The sequence below is a fragment of the Neoarius graeffei genome, chromosome 2 (assembly GCF_027579695.1).
Source record: "Neoarius graeffei isolate fNeoGra1 chromosome 2, fNeoGra1.pri, whole genome shotgun sequence".
Taxonomy (NCBI): Eukaryota; Metazoa; Chordata; class Actinopteri; order Siluriformes; family Ariidae; genus Neoarius; species Neoarius graeffei.
Genome location: NC_083570.1, coordinates 125,982,761 through 126,004,936, shown reverse-complemented (window position 1 = coordinate 126,004,936; position 22,176 = coordinate 125,982,761). Strand labels below are relative to the sequence as shown.

General features: G+C 43.4%; 2 protein-coding genes across 5 annotated transcripts in view; both read right to left on the bottom strand.

Moving 5' to 3' along the window:
- LOC132882261 (NACHT, LRR and PYD domains-containing protein 12-like) overlaps positions 1-22,176 on the bottom strand; it is a 292,932-nt gene that overhangs the window by 198,464 nt on the left and 72,292 nt on the right. The window lies entirely within an intron of this gene.
- Positions 192-2,334, bottom strand: LOC132882267 (uncharacterized). Of its 3 annotated transcripts, none has more exons than XM_060915554.1 (11): positions 2,217-2,334; positions 1,974-2,111; positions 1,800-1,871; positions 1,654-1,692; positions 1,451-1,519; positions 1,282-1,362; positions 1,133-1,195; positions 822-1,045; positions 558-714; positions 384-471; positions 192-253 (listed from the first exon to the last, which is right to left on the bottom strand). In XM_060915554.1, exons 1-9 carry the CDS (start codon positions 2,323-2,325, stop codon positions 649-651), a joined length of 861 nt encoding a protein of 286 aa, XP_060771537.1. In that variant the 5' UTR covers positions 2,326-2,334; the 3' UTR covers positions 192-253; positions 384-471; positions 558-648. The 3 variants fall into 3 exon arrangements, with proteins under 3 accessions (XP_060771537.1, XP_060771539.1, XP_060771538.1); XM_060915556.1 differs by having other exon boundaries at positions 1,660-1,692; XM_060915555.1 differs by having other exon boundaries at positions 1,977-2,111.

The following is a 22,176-nucleotide window of genomic DNA, read 5'->3' as shown; positions in this document are numbered from 1 at the left end:
CTGAAAGTGTAACGGTGCATTCAATAAAACAATCATATATATACACACAAAACAGAATAAAATAGAAAAGTTTCTGAAACGGTGCATTCAATAAAACACATTCAAAACAGAATAAAATAGAAATAACAGTTTTTTAAAGTGTAACTGTGCATTCAATAACAAACAAAATAGAATAAAAAAAATCACTTCACAAAAAAATAAAAATTCACTGTTCACAATTCAATTGTCCATCCGTTGCTGCTGACCAGCTGATCTGAAAAGAAAAAGGAACAAATGTTTAAAAACAAGAACAATGAGCACATGTCCACAAAAGCAAGATAAACCACCCTACCACCAACCACAAAATTTCTGTGATTGCACCAAATTAGAGAGCAGAAGCATACCGTCTGTGTGGTGCAAATTTTAGAGTCTGCCCAAGGCATTCCTCCACTTCAGCTTCCGTATGGCCGGGAAATTTTTTGACACATGCAGCTAGAAGGCAAAATAAAGGAAAGTTACACATCAAAACCTAGTCAGTCAAGCATGGCATAAAAGTGATGTGATCAATATATAAACACCCTTTATAATCTTGCACAGAATGAGGTCATCAAAGGACATTTTGGCCCGTCTGCCCCGCAAGCTGTACTGGGCGAGTACCTCATTTGCCACTCAGCGTAGCATACGGTGAATGGCTGCCCCTAAACCTGCCCCTCCGACAGTTTCAAGAAAATGTTGCTGTAAAAAAATAAAAATAATTATACAATGAAAATTACTGTAGCGAGCTTATACAATACACACACATATGCACACAGACAGACAGACAGACAGATAGGGCAAATTACCATCTTGTTCCTCTTGTCTGTTTGTTCCAGACTCCTATCCAACTCCAGCAGCTCCATCACCATGCTGCATGGTTTAGCCAACACCACATCATCTTGCTGGAGTTGAGGCGTGTGTGTCAGGGCGTTGGTCTCCACCAATGGCTTGATCTTGTCAAACCTAGCCTCGGTCCTGTCAAACCTAGCCTCGATCCTCCGCATCAAGCGACTCATGTGGGCCTCTGTGACTATGGGGACAAATGTGATGGAAGTTGTAATTTATAATGTACTTTCCTGAGTGAGTGAACTAGTTAAGTGTGTATAAAAGTACTTACTTCTCTCAAACATGGCTGCGATAGCCGAGACACCCCGTCCGTCATGAAGCGCCCAGCTGCTGGCTGAAGTTTTCAAAAAGAAAATTAGTTTTCCTGTTCATGATTTTATATTCCAACATCTTTAATTGGGAACTTGAAAGCAACTGTACCTTGAACAGAGTCAAAAGAGGTTTCCAGTGATTCTTGGAGGTGCCTGGCTGACTGAATTGGGTGTAGTGCCCGGCTGCTGGCTGAAGTTTTCAAAAAGAAAATGTTAGTTTTCCTGTTCATGACTTTGTATCCCAACATCTGTAAATGGGAACTTGAAAGCAACTGTACCTTGAACAGGGTCAACAGGACTTGGGCTAGGGTGGTGAGGACTGGCTCCAGTCCCGGCTGGTGTTGACCCTGAAAAGATGGTGCATATGGATGTTAAGTCATTTATTGGGGGGGGGGGGGGGGGGGGGGGGTTCTTATACATGGTATTCGCAAAAGAAGAACCTATGATAATACATTAGACATTTACAAATAAACTGAAAAACACTTACATTGTGGTGGTAGGGGCATTGGGTCCTGCTGACCTGAAAAGAGCACACACACATCAGATCAGTCATGTAATATGCACCGGTTATTCATCATGAATGTTAGCTCCAAGCTATGAATGATGATTTGGGAACTGTTAACTTACACACAGGGCTTCCAGGCACAGTCAGAGTCTTGGGTTGCTTCTTGGTTGCTGCTACCACTGGAGCAGAATCATCTGGAAGGAAAGACCATACAATGTGCAATATAAATTTCTTGTAAATGACTTGCAAATGAAGACTGAATTGAGTAACTAATGTCATTAGTGAAGAGAGCTTACCACCATCAGAGGATTCGGAGACAAACCTCCTTGGGCGCTTACGCTGCCTTATTGCAAAAGTGTTCACATCATCCTCTGTCTCAACACTTGAGGACTCCATCAATTGCAAACACTTCTGTTCAGCTTTGGCGTATGAATCTATGGAAAATGACTTAGTCAGTAGCACAAAAAAAAAAAAACCAGTGCTGCCATAGAGAGAACAATTCAGTATATTCTATGTAGTGCATAGCAGCGATAGCTCACCTGTTTCATACCAGGTTTTCTTAACGGGATGTTTGGCCCAAGTTGTATTTGGTGCTCGGCACTTCACAACATGCAATCGCACATTGTGTGTCGTCCAGTAGCAGACCATGCCATGCTAAAAATATATATAATTAAAATATATATAACAAGCATATAAGCATATATATCAAAAGTATATAGGCATATATGTAAGCATACATATTTGCTATGTATCGACAAAAAAAAGACTCGTGCCTCAGAAGTGTCCCCAAGCCATGAAGATGGCACAACCTCAATAGCATTGTCTGTGAACTCAACAACAGTGAAGCTCATCTGTGAAAACAAAGGCATCATTAGCAAGGAAAATGGAGCAAAAGGTATTAGTTCCCTTGGCTGGCCTATAAAAACTCCTGTAGGTGTGAAACAGTATTTGGTTTTAAGAAAACATTACAAATAAACATGGCATTAAGATGGACATATTTTCCCAATCCATCCTTTTTACATGGCTAAAACACAATCTCCCATTAGCAAAACACATTTTGTATCATATTTTGCAAGTGTACACAGCAATTACCCTAAAAGGATTCCTTCAAAAAAAATCATTGTGATGGTTAAATTGCATGTGTGGATGTCTCCTAAAAATCATGCAGGACTGTCATGAAAACATTAGTCTGTTTCTGTGGCTCCTCAATCATCAAGGCCTGTTTTGTGAGTTCACATTCTGGCACCAGCTTCATGACACACTCACTCCTTTTCACTCTGAAGCACCCAATGATTCTTGAATCACAAGGATCTGTGAACAGAGGATCCACCCTCTGAAAGACCTTGCACAAAACCATGTCATTCCTTTCTTCAATGGCCTCACAACATTTGGCACCTGCCAAAACGTACGCATTGTTTGGTCTTCGGGTTTTCTTTTTTGGTGCTGGAGCTGTGGGAGTCTGATCCTGGTCCATCTCTGAGAGCCTTTTAGCCACTTGAATTAGTGGTCTATTCTCTGATCGGACCAGACGTTTCAGCTTGCCCAAGTAGTTTTCAAACCGGAAGGCGCTGCATGCATCAAGGCATCCAAAGGTCTCTGCTTCATCTGTTAAATGGAGCATGCTGTGCACATTATACACCATGAAGTGTCTGCCATACAGCTCTGCAGTCTGTGACAAAAAATACACCATCAGGTTTAGTCTGCATACTTGCCGGCTAGGTTGGGAGAAACCAAAATGTTCAGTGCCACACAAAGCCATGAAATGCCTGTACAGTGGCCTGGACAGAATGCCCTTGAGCACTACTTTTCCTGTATACAGGGCAAACTGGCGCAGCTCTGTAGCTTTCCAGCGGTCGACTTCTTCCAAGCTCCTGGGCTTTCTGGTAAAGCAACTTGGTATATATATTCTCTCAAACCACACAGTCTTCTGCTGACCTCTTGGAGCTGTGTAGTCGACAGTCTCACCTTCCTGCTTCCCCTCGCCCATTCCACTAACAGTTTCCTCATGACACCTAAACAAGCTTGGTGCATGTAATCAATGGGAAACATTTTGATCATATCAATGGGAAGTTGCAGGAATGGGGACACTGTATAGCCCTCAGTTTCCTTGACAGCCATCTCTCTTCTGAACAGGTCATTGGTTCGCAGGGTGCTTTGGACATCAGGGTATGTTACACGACCGTCTTCCCATGTCCCTTTCTGTGCACATTTGTCACATCCATAGTATCCTGTGCACAGTTTTGTTGCTTTGACCATTGCCTTGGCAGGTGCATCTCATACAACACAGCGTATGACAACCATTTTCCCTTGAATTCCGTTTTCAAGCAGATCCTTCATTTCTGCAACCATATCGTTGAGAAATTCCAAATCATTAGGTTTAGCAGGACCAGATGTTAAGGTGACAGGAAAAACATGAGTTGGACTCAGATGGATGGCACACAAGACAGGCCCCAGAGTGGTCTTGCTGTTTTTGAACAGTGGAACACCATCAATGTTCAGAGACAACTTCAGGGTGGTTATTTTTTTCAGAACCTCTTGTGGGTAGTGGTTTAGTTGTGCTTTAATATCTCTCCTTAAACCAAAGTGAACATACTCCATTCCTGATACCGGAGTTGACCTGATGTCTCTTGGGGTTGAGAGAAGGGTTCTTGCTGTTGAAGGCAACTGTGTCCCCATTGGCTTTTAATCCTACAAGAAGGTCATCAAGTGCAGAGTGTGTAATCTGGTGTTTTAAGGCCCAGTGTTGTAAAAAGTCCTTTAGTGAGCTTTGTGGGTCGTTTTCCTCAATGTAAGAGTCACTGGTGTCACTGCTATCCTCCACATTCATGGGTGTGCTCCACAGCGCATCTGATGCAAACTCAGTACCAACACTACTGCTTGTTGGTACTGCCATGCACTCTGGCTCTTCTTCATTCTCCTCTGCCAGTAGTACAGATTGTTCTTGCAGTTGCTGCTGATGTTGACGAAGCCTGGCCGCTTCTTGCATAGCCTGCTCTGCCCGTGCAGCGTCTAGTGCGTCCTTCTCCTCTTGCATTTCTGCTCTCAAAGCCTTTCGCACCGCTTCCACCTCTCGCCGCACCCTCTTCCATCTCTTTGTGTAGGCTTGTCTGGCCAATCGCTTTTCACTCATTGTGGGGAAATACAATGTGACTGCAATGACAACTAAATGACTAACACATTAACAGCACATTGGCACAGTACACAGTAATGCCACAAGTCAATTGATGATACTAAAAACACGTTCATCATTCAATGAATGACTTAACTTTATCAAAATCCAAAAACATTGCAGAGTGAAGCGTTGCTAAAAAAAAAACAAACAAACAAAAAAAAACAAAACAAAAAAACCTGTTACAACGCTTTCCACGGACATTGCAACATGGAACTCAAAATTACATTAAAAGATATGTGCATAAGCCCATATCTTGCCATTCTGAAGCAGGCTGAGACATACCCCAAATTTGCCAAATAACTGAGACAGCAGCAAACATAAAATCAGTGAGGACCACTATTACATTGCAAAGAACTCAGAAAGGAGCTTCATGTTCAAAATACTGCACATATCCTTTAAAGGAGAATTCTGGCTGTTTTGCAAATAAAATTTTTAACTTTTGATTCCCCTGAAGTCAGCGCTGAGCACCGCTGAAGCATTTGATGCGCTCAGCGCTGACTTCTGGGGAATCCGGAAGGCAACAAAAGGTATGTGCTGGCTCGAAAAGTTCAAAATTTATACACCTATGTGTTAGCTAATGCAGTAAATGTGCAATGTTTTCAAACATCAGGGTCCACACACCACGGGCAATCCCATGACAACCATTTTGAAACAAGTTACATGAATATACGAACGTTGAAAGGCTGCCCCGTAGCCACCGTTTCAATTGAAATCCACATAGCAGCTATATGTACAGCTTTTTTTTTTTTTAGATGGGATGGATTTTTCTCACGGTTTGTGCTACTGCCAACTTTCCTTGACCACAAACGTTTGAGACATATTTGCAAAACAGATGGAATTCTCCTTTAAGGTATAACCACAACCAGAACGAAATCACAAATTACCTTTTTGAAAGTAGAGTACTTGAACAGAACGTAGGCTTCAGTACTTCCAACAGAGACGTCTCATCTCATCATCTCTAGCCGCTTTATCCTTCTACAGGGTCGCAGGCAAGCTGGAGCCTATCCCAGCTGACTACGGGCGAAAGGCGGGGTACACCCTGGACAAGTCGCCAGGTCATCACAGGGCTGACACATAGACACAGACAACCATTCACACTCACATTCACACCTACGGTCAATTTAGAGTCACCAGTTAACCTAACCTGCATGTCTTTGGACTGTGGGGGAAACCGGAGCACCCGGAGGAAACCCACGCGGACACGGGGAGAACATGCAAACTCCACACAGAAAGGCCCTCGCCGGCCACGGGGCTCGAACCCAGGACCTTCTTGCTGTGAGGCGACAGCGCTAACCACTACACCACCGTGCCGCCCCCAACAGAGACGTTTGCTTCCAAATCCAACTTCAACAATCCAAGTTCCGGGTAGTGACTTTACTACACGCACCTACGTCCTCTTATCCATCTGTCCAGCCAATGAGGAGCATTCGTTTTGCATCACATGCTGTTGCGTCAGGCAACCTGACCAATCAACAACTTACAGTGGCTAGGTCTCGTTTCTTCCTGTAGACCCCATGGGAACAAAGAAAAAAAAAAAATGTATGGAAGTCAACGGAGAGAACTTATTTTATAGTTCAGATTCCCTTATGCATTGGATTTAATACATGATTATTAACTTATGACAACCCTTCACACCAACAAAGTGTTGCTTTTCGACAGACAATAAAAGTTACGTTACGTTTTCTGTGCAACCTCTGAACTACAATGCTTGTCTCGTGCTATATTCTAAACTCTAAGCAATGTGGTTTGAGTGAGCTAGGCTAACAGAGTACTGCAGTAAACGTGTTGCTGATCTTTGCAGCCTACAAAAGTAGGCCCTCACTTGAGGTTTTATCCACCAACATATTTCGTCAAATAATACATGGGGAAATCCGTACTGCTGTTATGCCGCCGTTCTGAGGCACAAATACACAGACATTTTAACAGAGAACACCGTCACCTACACGACATGTATATCGATCTGGGGTAATCATGCGTAACCTCAGCGCTATGGCGTTAGCCATGCTAAGGTATGCTACATAGCATTATATCGAGAGCGTGCTAAATCACAACAAAGATGAAAGAATTATGTACGAGTTCTTTGTCAGATGGGAGACTGGAAAAGACGTGTTTTAGAGATACCAACAACGATTCACTTCGTATAATGTAGCCGGTGACCGGAGATGGTTGCACGCATAGCAGCTAACTGCTAGGTGAATAGTGAAACATACATTGCATCATAAAACTCAAACAACCAGAATAAAATAACACATTACCTGATCGCACCTACTGTAAATCCAGATAACGTACACTGGCGCTGGTAGTTCTAAATCCAACAAGGAGACTCGGTGAAATTTTCAAATAGCTAAATAAAAGGGCTATCGTAACATCCATTAAGTCCGTCATTTTGTTATTTGCCTTAGAGCTGTTTGAAAGCACAGAGAATTCTGGGTAATGTGCATCGTATAGTTCTCAGAACAAAAAAAAAAAAAAAAACAACCAAACATAACGTTGTGTGGAGGTTATAGTGTAACCAAATGATAATGTTTCAGTTGGTTAGTTACCTCAACGTTTCGGGAACGTTTGGCTTCGTTAGGTTTCTGCATAACCATGAGGAAACGTTCTCTAAATGTTAGTTGTTGGTTACGTTCTAACAAACCTTTAGAGAACCATAGGCTAACGGTACATTAACGTTCCGTGTGATAGCCTACATGTAGCCGGATAAAAAAGACGCATATTTATTTATTCGGTTGCACCTCTCATTCACACCTATACGGAGGTTTCAGTCACTGAAAACAGCTACTTTTGCAAACTCTGGGCAGAGTGGGGATTTCTGAAAACTCCATCTTCAGACACGCGCGTAAATCGGGAAAACGAAGCAGCAGTGGGCGAGAGGGCGCGCGCGAATATAATGAGTCAGAGGTGTGACTCTTTCACCGAATGCCAATTGTCCCGGTTCTTCATGAAATCGCACGCGCAAATTCATCAGGTTAACTTTCAAATAACTGTTCTTGTGCACTTGCAACACCAGAGCCACTTTCCTGAATTTTGAGCTTTGGAGTATTCGCTTCTTTATCCATTTAATCAATGAATTTGTCACATATGTGGCTACTGCTATAACAAAAGTGACTACGCCACTCTCAGTTTCAAGGATGAGAGAACCCTACAATAAGGCACCTGGATTTACTTCCCCACAACAGTTCAACATAAATAACTGAAATACAACTGTCATATAGTCATATAAAAGCTTTTATTTTCTTTTAATTTCTCTTTTTAATTTAAAACAAAACTACTCATGGGCACTAGGCTCTCAGCCACAGACAGAGGATAAGGTGACAATGTGCCTATTGGCAACAGGAATGTGCAAATAGCAAAAATAATGTACGGTATAAATAGTATAGGTGTTCATGAGAGGAAAACCAAAAGGCAATACACAGCAAACATATTAATCAACAAAGCACAAGAAAAACAAAAAATACAAAAACCACAAACCCAAAAAAAGAAAAAAAAAAGTTACTGCCACATGGGCACAGTCTAATTTGTTAAATGGTAACACAACACACCTGCACACACGTACTACTCTAAAAATACTTAATTTGGTTTCCCCCAACGGTAGCCCAAATACTACTAAAAGGATGGAACTACAGCCCATAGGCTGCACACTTTAAATGCACAAACCTAATACCTAGTCACGACACACAGGATCACCAAAGCTCAATTTCCTAATTGCCCAGAGTATTAAGCCAACAAAAAGAAAATTGATTAAAAAACTCAATAAGAAAAAAAACAGTGGTGCCCCATCTACCGTTGCTGTAGCACCGATGGTGATAACGATGTGTTCCTCCCGCTTGGACAGCTACACAGAAACGAATTTTACTCATAGGTCAGGTTCCAGCTGGGTCCACCCCATCAGTAATACTTCCGTTTGCTCGTCAAATCGCATGAGCTGTTACCCACACAGGCTTCCAGCTGTAGGCCACTGGCAATACTTCCGTTTGCTTGTCCAGGCACTGAAGTCACTACACACACAACCAGCTTCTTTATAAAAAAAAAATAACAACCACGGAGAGGAAACACAACATATACCACCGCAGGTGCTCAGCATCAACTCGGCGTCTCTTCCCAGGTGAACTAAAGTCGTGACGTTAAACTCTACGTGAGACCAACAGGGAAAACAAGGGTCCAGCTGCCGGATCAAAATAAAAGTGCAGTGCTCCCATAGGCTACACATACATTAAATTACTAATGTAAAACATTAGTAGCCTATTTAAGCAATCGCTGTTTTCTCCACTGTTTTCCGACCTTTTGTGCTTAGTGAATGAGACACTTCATTACACTCCACTGACCGACTTCCAATTCTGGACTTTTTTGAAAATGTAAAATATAGGCCTACGAGATTTTTTTTTTGGGGGGGGGGACTTAATTCGCGTTGCTCCTTCGCTATTAATTTTTGGGACTGACGAGGCACTAAATACTGTGGAATTATTTTCTCCTTACTATGAAGTTTGGCATCTTAAACAAGTGTCGGGAAATCGTGCAGCCCGACTCTGCAGCCTCCAATGTTTAAGCGAACTGCTGAAACCATAATGTTTAAAGATTAAATCGTAGGCTAATCAAACCAAAGAAAAACACAGCCTTTCCAGAACATTGTCTGCCAAAGCCTGTTTAACCTACAAAAGTCTTAATAGCATAGGTCTTGCTGCGGCTTCAACTTTTCACCTGATCACCTTTCAATAGGCAAATATTATTATCTCATCTCATCTCATTATCTCTAGCCGCTTTATCCTTCTACAGGGTCGCAGGCAAGCTGGATCCTATCCCAGCTGACTACGGGCGAAAGGCGGGGTACACCCTGGACAAGTCGCCAGGTCATCACAGGGCTGACACATAGACACAGACAACCATTCACACTCACATTCACACCTACGGTCAATTTAGAGTCACCAGTTAACCTAACCTGCATGTCTTTGGACTGTGGGGGAAACCGGAGCACCCGGAGGAAACCCACGCGGACACGGGGAGAACATGCAAACTCCGCACAGAAAGGCCCTCGCCGGCCCCGGGGCTCGAACCCAGGACCTTCTTGCTGTGAGGCGACAGCGCTAACCACTACACCACCGTGCCGCCCTCAAATATTATTATTATTATTATTACTACTACAATAGGCCTAGTATTAGTAGTAGGCAAGTAGTTGCCTAGTAGTTAGTTAAAAAGTTAAAGTCCTTCCCGCGCCTTACAGTACCTGGTATTCCTAGGCAGTCTCCCACTCAAGTACTAACCAGGCCCAACTCTGAATGGTGGCGCATCGGGTGGCGCCGATCTCCGTTCCCGTAGCCCTCGGCCTCTTGCCTATTACATAGCTAGGGTTACAGTGGGGGGCTAGTCCCCTGGTAACCATGAGAGTTTAACTCCCCATGCACATCTGTATTGCAGCGTGCCTTGCCAGATGGTAGTAGGTACCATTTTTATGATGGTCTTTGGTATGACCCGACCGTGAATAGAACTCCCGATCTCCCGATCGAGAGGCGGACATGCTACCACTAGGCCACTAGTCGGTGTTGCCTAGTAGTCGGACAGCCAAATTGTTTCATCAGTGGAGCCGCTGTTAAAAGGAAACTGATGCGGAGCGCCGTGGCTCGCCTCGGGGTGAATCGCGTCCCGAGGCGCGGGGCTGGCCTGCCCTGGCAGTGCTGGTTCGTTGGGGAGAGGGCAGAGGTCGCTGGCTGCCAAGTTTGGAGAGGCTGGGCCCTCCCCTGGCCGAGTTACGACCGTGCAAAGTCGGGCTGGAGCCGCCGATAGAAACGAAACTCAAGCCGAGCACCACGGCTCGCTGCCTACACCGAGCCTCCCCGGGACTAGACAGTAGCAGAGGCTGTATTTATTTATTTAGGCCTATCTAGCGCAACAACTTATTCCTTTACATATACTCAAACATAGCACAAGAAAGGGTTCAACAACAGGCAATCACAGCAGCTTGGTGAAGTTCTAAATCACATCGGTGTCAGACCTATGGGCCTACCCCCCTTTTTTTCCTCGGATCTGCATCATTCTCATTATTGACCTTTAGCACTCCCAGTTGACGGAAATCCATCGTAGTGACGGAAAACTTTAATCCATGCCCTATGTATTATAAGTCATGTAACATTGTGCAGCTTTAAAAAAAATTTTTGAGATAAGTAGTTCTTTAACAGTGTCTTAGAATGGAAAAAAAGTAAAATCAGCTTTTGCGTTTGCTGTTAATTACAGCTCCAATGAAAGAAAATCAAAATCCACAAAAATTAGAATTGGCTAATGAAACTGCAAATTGAATAATATTATCAACGAGGGACAAGTTACCATTAACCTTACAGGTGAACAGGCTTGTGGTGATATGACGCTAACACTGTTAGCTTCATGATATCACCACAAAACCAATGAGAACATTTTTTATTTGTTTGACAAGTTTTCTGAAAATGACTTGACAATGCCCTGTTGGCATATTTTTTTATTGAAATGTGCCAATTTACATACGTTCAGAGCAAAAAAAAAAAAAGTTAATGTTGGATAAAGGTACAATTCTTGTTTTATTTTGTTGATATATTTGTGTCATAGTTTTTTAATGAGGGAATTTTGGATATCTCTTATTGTTACACCGGAAAAAAAAAGACCTAGCAGCCATAAAAGTGACTTTTCTCTTTGGAATGAAATGTTGTTTAAATTGGGTCATGAATGATATTTTAACAAAAACATATCTGCCCCGGTGTTGGTTTCTTTTATTGGCAGTCATTCACTTTATTTTATCTCCACCAGGTGGTTCTTGAACCTCCACAGGAAGGCGACACTGAATGAAGGTATGTTCAAACATTTGGTTAATTGAGGTGGGAGAAGTGGGGCAGCAGGTAGCTTCATTCAGTTAGCTTATCTGCCAGAAGACGAGTCATATGTTCAGATGTCAAAGGTTTTGTTGTCCTGGATTTACTTTATGAAGCTCCGATGAATATAAATTCAAATTCAATCCTGTTACCTGTGGCAAATTGTCAGTATATTTCCCTCATGAGGTTGACCAGATACCGTGGTGCTTGAAAGTTTGTGAACCCTTTAGAATTTTTTTTATATTTCTACATAAATATGACCTAAAACATCAGATTTTCACACAAGTCCTAAAAGTAGATAAAGAGAACCCAGTTAAACAAATGAGACAAAAATATTATACTTGGTCATTTATTTATTGAGGAAAATGATCCAATATTACATATCTGGGAGTGGCAAAAGTATGTGAACCTTTGCTTTCAGTATCTGGTGTGACCCCCTTGTGCAGCAATAACTGCAACTAAATGTTTCCGGTAACTGTTGATCAGTCCTGCACACCGGCTTGGAGGAATTTTAGCCCATTCCTCCGTACAGAACAGCTTCAACTCTGGGATGTTGGTGGGTTTCCTCACATGAACTGCTCACTTCAGGTCCTTACACAGCATTTTGATTGGATTAAGGTCAGGCATTTGACTTGGCCATTCCAAAACATTATTCTTCTTTAACCATTCTTTGGTAGAACGACTTGTATGCTTAGGGTCGTTGTCTCGCTGCATGACCCACCTTCTCTTGAGATTCAGTTCATGGACAGATGTCCTGACATTTTCCTTTAGAATTCGCTGGTATAATTCAGAATTCATTGTTCCAGCAATGATGACAAGCCGTCCTGGCCCAGAGGCAGCAAAACAGGCCCAAACCATGATACTACCACCACCATGTTTCACAGATGGGATAAGGTTCTTATGCTGGAATGCAGTGTTTTCCTTTCTCCAAACATCTCATCTCATCTCATTATCTCTAGCCGCTCTATCCTTCTACAGGGTCGCAGGCAAGCTGGAGCCTATCCCAGCTGACTATGGGCGAAAGGCGGGGTACACCCTGGACAAGTCGCCAGGTCATCACAGGGCTGACACATAGACACAGACAACCATTCACACTCACATTCACACCTACGCTCAATTTAGAGTCACCAGTTAACCTAACCTGCATGTCTTTGGACTGTGGGGGAAACCGGAGCACCCGGAGGAAACCCACGCGGACACGGGGAGAACATGCAAACTCCACACAGAAAGGCCCTCGCCGGCCCCGGGGCTCGAACCCAGGACCTTCTTGCTGTGAGGCAACAGCGCTAACCACTACACCACCGTGCCGCCTTCTCCAAACATAACGCTTCTCATTTAAATCAAAAAGTTCTATTTTGGTCTCATCCGTCCACAAAACATTTTTCCAATTGCCTTCTGGCTTGTCCACGTGATCTTTAGCAAACTGCAGACAAGCAGCAATGTTCTTCTTGGAGAGCAGCGGCTTTCTCCTTGCAACCCTGCTATGCACACCATTGCTGTTCAGTCAGTGCTTTTACATGCACATAGAGAAAATCGAATTTCTGCCGTAGCTCGTCTGAAATCGAAGCTCTAAATGGCAAGTAAACACCTTAGCTCGGCTGAAATTGAATCGAACTTGATTTCTCGCAATCGAGCTACACGACCTAGATTATGCGATTTTGCCGAGCTACTTAGTGCATGTAAACCCTATCGAGCCACGCAGTCCAGCTACTTACTTCAGCACTGCCCCTTCTGGAAGTGATGAGTGACGAGACCACAAGCGGGAAACACAACACCCTCGGTCAAAAAAAAAAAAACAGCCTCGGTCGGCATGACACTTCACCTTAGCCGCCCACTTTATTAGGAACACTTCTGTTCGTACATACAAACTACAAACACTCTTCTTAGAGTTTAGAGTTTATTTTATTTTTAAAAGGGACAGTGTACAAATTAAACATTATCCTTGTGGTAAGGACAGATGTCTGTACCAGGTTATAGCAGGACATGCTAATTTCCGCCTATAGTCACTTTGTTTATACTCTTGAATAGCTCTTCTTCATGACGACAACCAAAAGTGTACCAACATGATGGGGCGTGTAGCACCACCTGTGGCTCGGGTGCACAATGCACCTCATAACAATAGCTCGATTTAAACACTGTGCATGTAGGATTGGATTTCTCTGGCACCCCTGCTGGGACCCTTTGCTCGATTACTGACAGTAGCTCGATTTGGATGTGCATGTAAACGTAGTGAGTGTTCTCCTGATGGTGGACTCATGAACATTAACCAACGTAAGAGAGGCCTTCAGTTGCTTAGAAGTTACACTGGGGTCCTTTGTGACCTCACCAACTATTACATGCTTTGCTCTTGGAGTAATCTTTGTTGGTCGACCACTCCTGGGGAGGGTAACAATGGTCTTGAATTTCCTCCATTTGTACACAACCTGTCTGACTGTGGATTGGTGGAGTCCAAACTCTTTCTTTAAAGATGGTTTTGTAACCTTTTCCAGCCTGATGAGCATCAACAACGCTTTTTCTGAGGTCGTCAGAAATCTCCTTTGTTCGTGCCATGATACACTTCCACAAATGTGTTGTGAAGATCAGACTTTGATAGATCCCTGTTCTTGAAATAAAACAGGGTGCCCACTCATACCTCATTGTCATCCCATTGATTGAAAACACCTGACTCTAATTTCACCTTCAAATTAACTGCTAATCCTAGAGGTTCACATACTTTTGCCACTCACAGATATGTAATATTGGATCATTTTCCTCAATAAATAAATGACCAAGTATAATATTTGTCTCATTTGTTTAACTGGGTTCTCTTTATCTACTTTTAGGACTTGTGTGAAAATCTGATGTTTTAGGTCATATTTATGTAGAAATATAAAAAAAATTCTAAAGGGTTCACAAACTTTCAAGCACCACTGTACATTTCATAACTAACCCTATTAAATGTTTTCCAATTTAAACTGTTTTATTTTCAGTTCCTCAGTCTCATATGCTCCAGCAAATCAAATCACTTGTGTTTTTGAGTTTTCTTTTATATTTGCATATACCCTTACAGAAAAACCACATGAACTTCACATGTGATTTTTCACATACTGTGAAAAATCTTCCGTTTTATGATGCGCCAAATGTTTTCGATGGGTGAAAGATCTGGACTGCAGCCTGGCCAGTTCGGTACCCGGACCCTTCTTCTACGCAGCCATGATGCTGTCATTGATGCAGTATGTGGTTTGGCATTGTCATGTTGGAAAATGCAAGGTCTTCCCTGAAAGAGACGTCGTCTGGATGGGAGCATATGTTGCTCTAGAACCTGGATATACCTTTCAGCATTGATGGTGTCTTTCTAGATGTGTAAGCTGCCCATGCCACACGCACTAATGCAACCCCATACCATCAGAGATGCAGGCTTCTGAACTGAGCGCTGATAACAACTTGGGTCGTCCTTCTCCTCTTTAGTCCGAATGACACGGCGTCCCTGATTTCCATAAAGAACTTCAAATTTTGATTCGTCTGACCACAGAACAGTTTTCCACTTTGCCACAGTCCATTTTAAATGAGCCTTGGCCCAGAGAAGACGTCTGCGCTTCTGGATCGTGTTTAGATACGGCTTCTTCTTTGAACTATAGAGTTTTAGCTGGCAACGGTGGATGGCACGGTGAATTGTGTTCACAGATAATGTTCTCTGGAAATATTCCTGAGCCCATTTTGTGATTTCCAATACAGAAGCATGCCTGTATGTGATGCAGTGCCGTCTAAGGGCCCGAAGATCACGGGCACCCAGTATGGTTTTCCGGCCTTGACCCTTACGCACAGATTCTTCCAGATTCTCTGAATCTTTTGATGATATTATGCACTGTAGATGATGATATGTTCAAACTCTTTGCAATTTTACACTGTCAAACTCCTTTCTGATATTGCTCCACTATTTGTCAGCGCAGAATTAGGGGGATTGGTGATCCTCTTCCGATCTTTACTTCTGAGAGCCGCTGCCACTCCAAGATGCTCTTTTTATACCCAGTCATGTTAATGACCTATTGCCAATTGACCTAATGAGTTGCAATTTGGTCCTCCAGCTGTTCCTTTTTTGTACCTTTAACTTTTCCAGCCTCTTATTGCCCCGTCCCAACTTTTTTGAGATGTGTTGCTGTCATGAAATTTCAAATGAGCCAATATTTGGCATGAAATTTCAAAATGTCTCACTTTCCACATTTGATATGTTGTCTATGTTCTATTGTGAATACAATATCAGTGTCTGAGATTTGTAAATTATTGCATTCCGTTTTCATTTACAATTTGTACTTTGTCCCAACTTTTTTGGAATCGGGGTTGTAATACCTTTGCCCGCTTTGATGTCTTTTGTAGATCATCCTCCACTATCTGAAAAACAAGTATGAGTGGAAGAGTGTAAAAGGTCAGAATTTATGGAGGGTTGCTGCACACTTTTTGAAATCAAAATGCTTTTAAAGTTTTAAAAAAAATCTAAATAAGTGTTAAATAGCTCTACATTGTTACAGGGTGACGTATGATTCTACGCTCAATGCGGCGTCTGTGTTTGTATGTCTGTGGGTCTATGGAGGAGCGCGCACGTTGCTAAACCATGATTGGGGCCTTGAGCGGCGCAATGCATGCAGGGAGTAGTAGTTTTTAGCATATCTAAAAGCCATGACACAAACTAGACAGCTTTCTCAAAGAACTACAAGTACCAGAATAACATTAAGGTCGTGTTCGCAGCTGTGTGGTTAACCACGAGACTTAACTTTGGCTCGCACACAGTGTTGCCAGATTGGGCGGTTTTGAATTCTAGTTTGCGGGTGAAAAATGGCTTGGGCTGGTTGACAAAAATTGGGCGGGTTTGGCGTTAGTTCGGCGGGTTTTTATCAAATGTTTATAAATATTTCGCACCAACGTTTTGTGTGAGAATGCAGCCAGAGACACTTATATAGCCTTAGAAGGACTTTGATGCAGCGCATTCTATGTACTATCTACATCCACTAGTCTCCATCCAATCCAATCCATATTAAACTAAGCCGAATGATGTTCTTGAACATGTGAAGGAAATCAGGAAAAACAGCTCTCTTTGGTCAACTGAGGCAAGTCAGAGACCTAGTTTACCCAGCACCCCTTAGGTATTTTAAACAACCAAAATCGAGCATTGGCCTAAATTAATCATTAACAATAAACATTAATCTCATTAAGATTTATTTAAACAAAAAAAAGTCGATGTAACTGTAAGACTAATATGAATGTGTGTAATGTAGTGCAGAAACTGAACTCATAAACTAGTAAATAAGAATGACGCAATCCATTCTCCATTTTCTCTTCTCATGTTACATTCAGCCAGGCATCGCAGCCTAACTTTTTTTTTTAATTGAAGTATATAAAACAGGTACAATCTAACAAATCCACAAAAATCAGGATAACAGATGAAGAAAATACGTGGATGTAGACAAAAATAAATTAAGCAGAATAACTAGGCCTATAAAATTAATAAAACAAATGGGATAAATAAAAAGAGAGACAAATAAAAAATAAATAACCTGAGCAATGCAATGTTAGACATGCATCATAGCCTACAGAATATTCTGCGTGTGCGCCACCTACTGGTGCATGTAGGATTCAGAACCCAGCAGATGATTGCAGAGTTATAATCTGATTGAAGCACACGGAGCCGAGGACCAGACAGCAGATTCTTCACCTCCACCACTGACGGCCTCATGCTGCTGTTTAGAAGCTGTTTGCATTGTTGTTCGATTTACAAATAGTATTCTGGACTTTAGCTGCATATTTTTACTTTACAAGATAGGCATCAAGAACATTTTACATTTTGGGCGGGTTTTGAACATATTTTGGGCTGGAAACCGTCAGCAGTATCTGGCAACCCTGCTCGCACATGCCCATTAATGTTCATCATACGGAGAAGGAGCAGATCGCACAGATGAGCAGACATGTTGGAGTGTTTTCTTGTTTTGTTCGGACACTCATATTCAGCAAATCTTTTTGGCCGCTATTGCAGTTCGGCTTTCTACAAGAATGTAAAGGTCAGAAATAACTTTTGTCAGTGTTGTAAGAGTTGGCGCTGCTGCGGGGCTCGGGTGGAGGAGTTCGGTGAGGAAGCCGCGGTTGTTGTCAGTGTTTGGCCGGAAGGGCAGGTGTTTCTGGCCGCTGTGGTGATGAAGCTGTCTGGGACGCTGTAGCGTTACACTGTGCGCGCTTTGGTTTGCCGATAGAAACAGAAAGATCGGCTGCATTCCCGTTTGTGCATGTATATGGATTATTGTAGTGCAACAGGCCCAGCATGCATAACGCTCCCTGTCTTCAACACAACACACAGCAAAGGGAGCGCAAAGGATGCTATAAAGAGGAGGCGCGGCAGCCAGGTGAAACTCCTGCGGTAGCGAAGCTAACATTAATATCCTGAGCTCCCACAGCCAACTACACCGCGAGCGCTCATTGCTCCATATTCATTCTTCCCTTTGACGGAGATCATTAGTGCCGGAAAGGCTTGCCAGCCACCTTTAGGACGGTTTACACCAAGCGCCCCGTGCTCCACCAGTCCGACTCGCTTTGGGTCGGTTAACATTTTCGTATCTTTGACAGAGTTGTCCAACCCGACACTTATTTTATTTCCGTTAAGCCGCTTCATCAACGCGCGCATCTGTTTGTCCAGGACCGTCTGACTAGTGGTGTGTCGTTCACGAACGAACCGTTCTTTTTGAACGAGTCTTCGAAGTGAACGACTAGAACTAGTTCACGCTGCCTCTCGTTCTCGGTCGTTGGCGAATCAGCAGTCTCTGCTCGCTGGCAGCAGGGCGGTCGCTGAATCTCGGTCGTTGGTGAATCAGCAGGATCTGTTCAGTAGCAGAAGGGCGTCCAACTTGCATTTTGATCTGTGCAGAGCAGCGCCACTTTACTTCTTTAAGGGCTATCTGAGCCCTATTATCAGAGCGCTGACACATGCCAGGTCTTTAGTTTACAATTTAGAGCTCTCACTCAGCAATACATTTCAGTTCACAGCGAACGAGCTCAGCAGGTCGCGAACGAACGAACAGCCAGCAGCCAGCCTGCCTGCTGCCATACTGGGCTGGGCGCATAGCAACGGTTTCCATGACTGTGATAAACAATGAAGAACGTGGCTCTGGAGATCGCGGCATACTGTGTTCGTTTTTTTAATGTTAATACAATTTGTAATAAAGTGGTTTGTTCTTTATAATGAGCGTTGCTGTTGAATATGAGCAAAATGGGTGTTACTTAATGGGTTTGAACAACTGCATGAAACAGTCTGCATCTATCGTAGTTGGCTTTACTTTATTTCCCTTGCCTACTGGGAGATACCATTATCAGAAAGTTCGCACCACTATGGGGGCGGGGGGCATGCATGTCTATTACAATTTCATAATAATACTTAAAAAAAGAGAGAATAAAATACAGCGGGCTGCCACTACTTATTTATTCAGAACTAGCATTTGTATTCATTTTTTCAGCAACACCACCACCTCTCTCGTTGTTGACAGAGTAGTACTGGACGGAGCTAGCGCCAGATACAGTACACAATTGACTGGTCATTGTAAATTGTGAGTTTTAAAATTGAGACCAGTTCAAGAAGAAACAATGCAAACAATGTAGGCAGTACGAATACATATAAAAATTACAAGAACTTTATTTACCTTTTCAGATTAACTTTACAGTGACTTGATTTATCACAACTTTTACCATCACGATAAGTTCCCCCCCCCCTCGCCCCGGCTGGGACGAGAGTTGAATATTCCGTTGGTCTTTAACATGAACTTGGGTGCGGATGGGGTGTGTGTGTGTGTGTGCATGTTATTCTCTGAAATGAGTGTTGCTGTTAAATAAGCAATTTTTTTTTTTGCTTAATGGGTTTGAGAGAACAACTGCATAGCCGGCAGACCATGGCTCTACTAAAATAAATATAATAAACATAAAAACAGCTTTAGGCGGCACGGTGGTGTAGTGGTTAGTGCTGTCGCCTCACAGCAAGAAGGTCCTGGGTTCGAGCCCCATGGCTGGCGAGGGCCTTTCTGTGTGGAGTTTGCATGTTCTCCCCGTGTCCGCGTGGGTTTCCTCCGGGTGCTCCGGTTTCCCCCACAGTCCAAAAACATGCAGGTTAGGTTAACTGGTGACTCTAAATTGAGCGTAGGTGTGAATGTGAGTGTGAATGGTTGTCTGTGTCTATGTGTCAGCCCTGTGATGACCTGGCGACTTGTCCAGGGTGTACCCCGCCTTTCGCCCGTAGTCAGCTGGGATAGGATCCAGCTCGCCTGCAACCCTGTAGAAGGATAAAGCGGCTACAGATAATGAGATGAGAGATAAAAACAGCTTTATTCTCATCTACATTTAATTAACTTTCAGAGCTTTGTTTATGTAGTCTTTTTCAGATAATGCTAGGATAATGTTTTTCTTCCATCTTTTTCTCAAGCACATTGTAATGTATGAGAATCTATTGTGGATGGCACCTCTGCCGCCTCTCGTTCACTCAAGATGAACTAAACTTCGGACGACAGCCATTGTTGTGCCGCTTTGGTGTGACGTCATCAAAATGAACGAGTGAACGAACGAATTTCTTTGCTGAACTGACCGACATGAACGAACTGGCGGAAATGAATCGCCATGTGCCACCAATAGTCCAGGAGCGTCTGACTGCTTTCTCTTCCGGTCTCTCTGTTTCGGCGCCAAGCAGTTGGTGCGCGAGATGAATCTGATTGGATATCTGATTGGCCCTGATTGGCTGACTTCTGACTTTTGGTTGCCGAGGCATCGAACTCCCCCAGCAACCAGCATCCAATCAGGGCCGAGCATCCGCTAAAGTTATCAAATCAAACACGCCTCGCGCGCTCTGATTCAACTCGGCGGCTGAGCGGAAAGAAAAGGGCTGAGGGCTGAAAATGGAGGCGCCTCACAGGAACAGATGGGTCATGGACCGGCCATATCTGCGAGAGGACAAGGAGCCCAGACCACGAAGGACAATATACCGTATGGAGAAAATTGGTCATGGTGTCAGTGATGTAAGTTAGCCATACAGGGGCGCCAGAAGCATTTTTAATGGGGGGGACACACTGGCGGGGGGTGTGGGGGGTCCTCCCCCAGAACATTTATTAATTAATTAGAGGCCATTTCCTGCATTCTGGTGGATTTTTAACAGGTTGTTAAACACCTAATTTTACCGACAAAAGTCACTTAATTCAATGACTATTTTAGAGACTCAACAATAACACTACGTTCACACTGCAAGGCTTAATGCTCAATTCCGATTTTTTTGTGAAATCCGATTTTTTGGTGAGGTCGTTCACATTAACAAATATATGCGACTTGTATGTGATCCTCGGTATGAACGAAAAGCGACCTAAAAGTGTTCCGCATGCGCATTGCAGGATACGACGACGTCACACGCAGTGACCATGGCCAGTGTTTACGGAAGTAACCTAAAGTTTCCTGTGTATGACAGTAGCCAACATGGAGTACCTGGCGATGATGCAGTTGTTGTTGCGACGGAGCCAGAACATGCACAATAGCCTGATGTTAAGGAGGAGGTTGAGAAGGAAGAGGGCAAGGGTTTTGGCTCAGGCGTTCTGCGGGGTAGTGACTGCAACCTCCGTTCAAAGGAACATCAAAGCCATGTTGTTGTAACTTTTTTTGAGAGACCCGCCGCCTACTTCAGCGCAGAACAGTGACGTTTGCGGCTTGTTGATGATGTGTAAGTCGGATGAATGCGACCTGGCGGTTCAGACTGAAGTCGCATATGAAAAGATCGGATAGGAATCGGAATTAGGACCACATATCCAAACGGCCTGGGTCGGATTTGAAAAAATCGGATCTGTGTCGTTCATATTGTCAATAAAAGATCGGATACAGGTCACATATGGGCGAAAAAATCGGATTTGAGTCACTTCAGCCTGCAGTATGAATGTAGTGTAAGGCCGAATCCCATTTCACCCCTTGGACCAACCCCTTGGCCCTTCCCCTCCATTTTGCGCGTTCACGTGAAGGGGTAGGGGTATCCCAATCCCAGTTAACGCGGAGGGGTAGGGGAAGGGGTAGGGCTTCTGTACCCCTCCAATCGGAGATTTTCCTGGAGCTGACTCCGAACGAAGGGGTTTGAGTGATTTCCCACAATGCTATGCGGATTTCAGCGAGATTTCATGCAGATTTCAGAAAGATGGCGGTTCCCGCGGCGAAAGATTGTCATAAATGTATTTTCTCCATTATTTACGTGTTTTAAGTTGTTATCCAGAGGAAACACGCCGCTTGATTCGCTTTCGAGCTGAGAATGAGCAGCGATTTCTGAAATCCAAGCTGCTGCTAAAAAGCTTTGGGAGTGAGTATTGTTTTCGGTTGCTTGACTGCGTACGTTTTGTTCTGTTATTCTCGCTTTTATTGTTTACATGAGTGTTCTGACACCTCATTCTGTCGGATGTGGTGCACGAAGCGCCAAAGATATCCCATTCAGTGGTGTTAGTTAACAAATCACACCCTGCCAGCAGAGATTTC